General features: G+C 55.4%; 1 protein-coding gene across 1 annotated transcript in view; it reads left to right on the top strand.

Annotated features, from left to right (window-relative positions):
* STX1B (syntaxin 1B) overlaps positions 1 to 3,132 on the top strand; it is a 22,514-nt gene continuing 19,382 nt past the window's right edge. The window contains exon 1 of the mRNA XM_008062041.2: positions 1 to 122. Within this exon, the coding sequence (XP_008060232.1) occupies positions 93 to 122 (30 nt within the window). The 5' untranslated portion in view covers positions 1 to 92. The remainder of the gene's footprint in view (positions 123 to 3,132) is intronic.

The following is a 3,132-nucleotide window of genomic DNA, read 5'->3' as shown; positions in this document are numbered from 1 at the left end:
CCCCCAGACCCCGGGCTCCAGCGCCGAGGCGGGAGACCGGGAGCCCCAGCAGAGGCAGGAGGACGAGGAGGAGGAGGAGGAGCCGTCGCAGGATGAAGGATCGGACTCAGGAGCTGCGGAGTGTGAGCTCGGGGGTGGGGAAAGTGGGGGGGCGGGACCCTAATCCTGGGGGGCGCGTGGGGATGGCGTGGGGGAGGTGCTGGGACGTGGGGGCGAGTCATGAGCCCGGAGGTTGGCAGCGCGGCTCCCCAGGATCTCGAGGCACCTGATGTCTCTAGTGAACCTGCATTTTGGGGACTGGGGTTGGAAGGGGCTGGAGGCCGTGAAGACACAAGGGGGCAGGAGAGGTCTCAGGGGCCTCGGGACACCCCGCATTCCCAGGAGGCCCTGGGGTCTAATCCGGGGTGGGGGAGAGTGAATGTCAGGAGAGGATTGGAGGGTACTGTCATCCCCTGGGCGGGTTTGCCAAATTAGAAGGATGGGGGCGGTTGCCGGCCGGGCTGAGTCTGGCAGGACCCAGATTTGGGGGATGCTAGGGGAAGGACACAGGTTGGGACTGAGAAGCCGACACCTGGCAGTGAATGAAGTGTGTGTGTGTGTGTGTGTGTGTGTGTGTGTGTGTGTGTGTGTACACACGCCTGTCGCTCCCCATGGGGAGGGGACACCTCTCAGAGACAGGGAGGGAAGAGGTGGCCTCAAGAGACAGCCAGAGAGCCAGGGCCTGGGCCGGGTGACCCGGAGGTGGGAGATGGGGATGCAGAGGAGGAGGGGAGGTTCCACACACAGAGTCATGGAATTGGGTTGTGTGACACGGGCTGTGCTCGGCCGGGGGGGAACTGGGGCACCCTGAGCAGCCGGGAGCTGATGTGAGACCCAGGTCTGCAGGCCTGTAGAGGCCTGGTTCCCGGAGTCCAGCCAGGCACTTAGCTGTTTTGGGGAGACAAGGGAAGGCTGCGCTGGAGGCTGCTATTTGGAGGGGTTGGGGAGTGGGGCTTGATGACAATGGTTTCCGGAACAGGGAGGAGGCTGGGGCATTTGGAGAAATGACCTGGGACCTGAGGAGGCAGACGTGACAGTCCGCTGTGTGCTTGTGGCCTGTGGTGTTAATACAAGTACTGGCCCAGTCTGTGTGTCCTGATGCACTGGGTCTTTACCAGGAGCCAGTTGGGTTTTACCCCAGGGTTTATGACCCCATTTGATGGATGAGGAAACTGAGGTTCAGAGATGGGAAGGGACTTGCCCAAGGTCACCAAGCAAGTGGGTGGGGAATCAGACTGGATTCTGGGTTTCCTGTCTGCCAAGTTGACATGGGTCTCTGCTTTTCTGGCCTTTGAAACAGAAGTTGTTTCACTGGGATGAAGAACTCTGTCTTTGGAGAACCCCCTGGATTTGGGGCTAGGAACCTAGGTTACAGAGAGACAGGGAAAGGGGTTGGAGGTGAGCGGCTGCTGTCTCTGGGAACAGACAAGTTGGCAAAGGGGAAGAAAAGAGGAGTTGATGGCTGAGGGAGGGAGTTGTGAAGACTTATTTCTTTGTTAAACTTTTACTGAGTATACGCTCAGGCATGAGAAGAATCACGATAATAATGACCAACATTATTCTAGGTATTTTTATACATATTAACACATTTTGAACGGCACAGCAACCCTGTGAGGCTGGTACTAGTATTATCTCATTTTACACATAAGAAAACGGAAACTCAGTAATGTGGCCAAAGTCACACGGCTCGTCAATGGCAGGGTTCAAACCCGGGCAGGCTGGCTTCAGCATCGGACCTCTTAATCCCCCTTCTCTCATCTGACTCCAAAACCCAGGGAAATGGAAAGTGGGCTGGGATGATGAGGTGGTGGTGGAATTGTGGTATCACCAGACAGAGGGAGGAAAAGGTAAGGCCAGGATGGAGGGGATGAGGGGGTGGGGGAGTGGTCCTTGTCTGAGTGAGTCAGGGGACTCCTGCCCAGAGATGAGGAATCCTGTCGGCTGGGGCTGCCAAGGGCAACCAGGTGGGGAAAGTCGGAGGTGGTGTGGAGGGGTGAAGGGAGCTGGGTGAATGCGGGCGGCTTTGGTGTTAGTCACAGTTCAGGGAGGCTGGAGATTTGAGAGGGGGCGGGTGGGGTGGAAAGAAGCTGCCAGATGCAAGGGAGTGTAAGGGTCTCCCTGCCAGACTTGAGAGCAAGGAGGCTGGGATGCAGGAGAGCCTGAGCAGGGTGTGGGAAGGGGGGTCTGGGATGGGGTCTCTGAGACACTGGGATGAGGCAGAAGCAAGGGTGGGGGGGATGTCAACCCAGGGGGGTGTGATTGTTCTTCCAACAGTACCTTGGAGTTCCCAAGGGGTTCTCAAGTCTGTTGATCACATAGTGTTTGAGGGCACAGACGGGAGCCAAACTGTCTGGGTTCAAATCCTATTTTTGCTGCTTCCTGTGTGACCTTGGGCAAGTTGCTTAACTTCGCTGATCCTCAATTTCTTCCTGTGTGAATTGGGAGAAATAATAGTAGCTGTTTCTCAGGTGTGTCCTGAGAATTAAAACTAAATCCGGGCGTGGTGGATCACGCCTATAATCCCAGCACTTTGGGAGGCCGAGGTTAGAGAATTGCCTGAGCCCAGGGGTTCAAGACCAGCCTGGGCAACTTGGCGAGACCTCATCTCTACAATAAATTTTTTAAAAAATTAGCCGGGCGTGGTAACACGTGCCTATAGTTCCAGCTACTTGGATGACTGAGGTAGAAGGATCACCTCAGAAGGAGCCGAGCCGGTCAAGGCTGTGGTGGCTATGAGTGTGCCACTGCACTCCAGCCTGGGCAACAGAATGAGACTCCAACTCAAAAAAAAAAAAAGGAGTTAATATGCATAAAGTGCTATGAGAAGGTCTGGTGCCCCGCAGTGCTCTGTGTTTGCTATCCTACTGATAACTTGCTTATTTCTCTTGAACATCACATAAGCCCCCTGACGTGGGCAGAATGTGAACTCTAATTTATTTTAGAGTAAATAGAGGGCAGGTGGGGGGGTGAAATGGACTTACCCAAGGACACATGGTTCTTTATTTTTTTTTGAGTTGGAGTCTCACTCTGTCACCCAGACTGAAGTGCAGTGGCCACTCCCGGTCACCGCAGCCTCGACCTGCTGGGCTCTGG

Source organism: Carlito syrichta, unplaced genomic scaffold, assembly GCF_000164805.1.
Source record: "Carlito syrichta isolate Samal-C Ts95f unplaced genomic scaffold, Tarsius_syrichta-2.0.1 Scaffold305649, whole genome shotgun sequence".
NCBI classification, from domain to species: Eukaryota; Metazoa; Chordata; class Mammalia; order Primates; family Tarsiidae; genus Carlito; species Carlito syrichta.
Note: the sequence above shows the minus strand (reverse complement) of the source record. Positions and strands in the feature narration are given on the sequence as shown.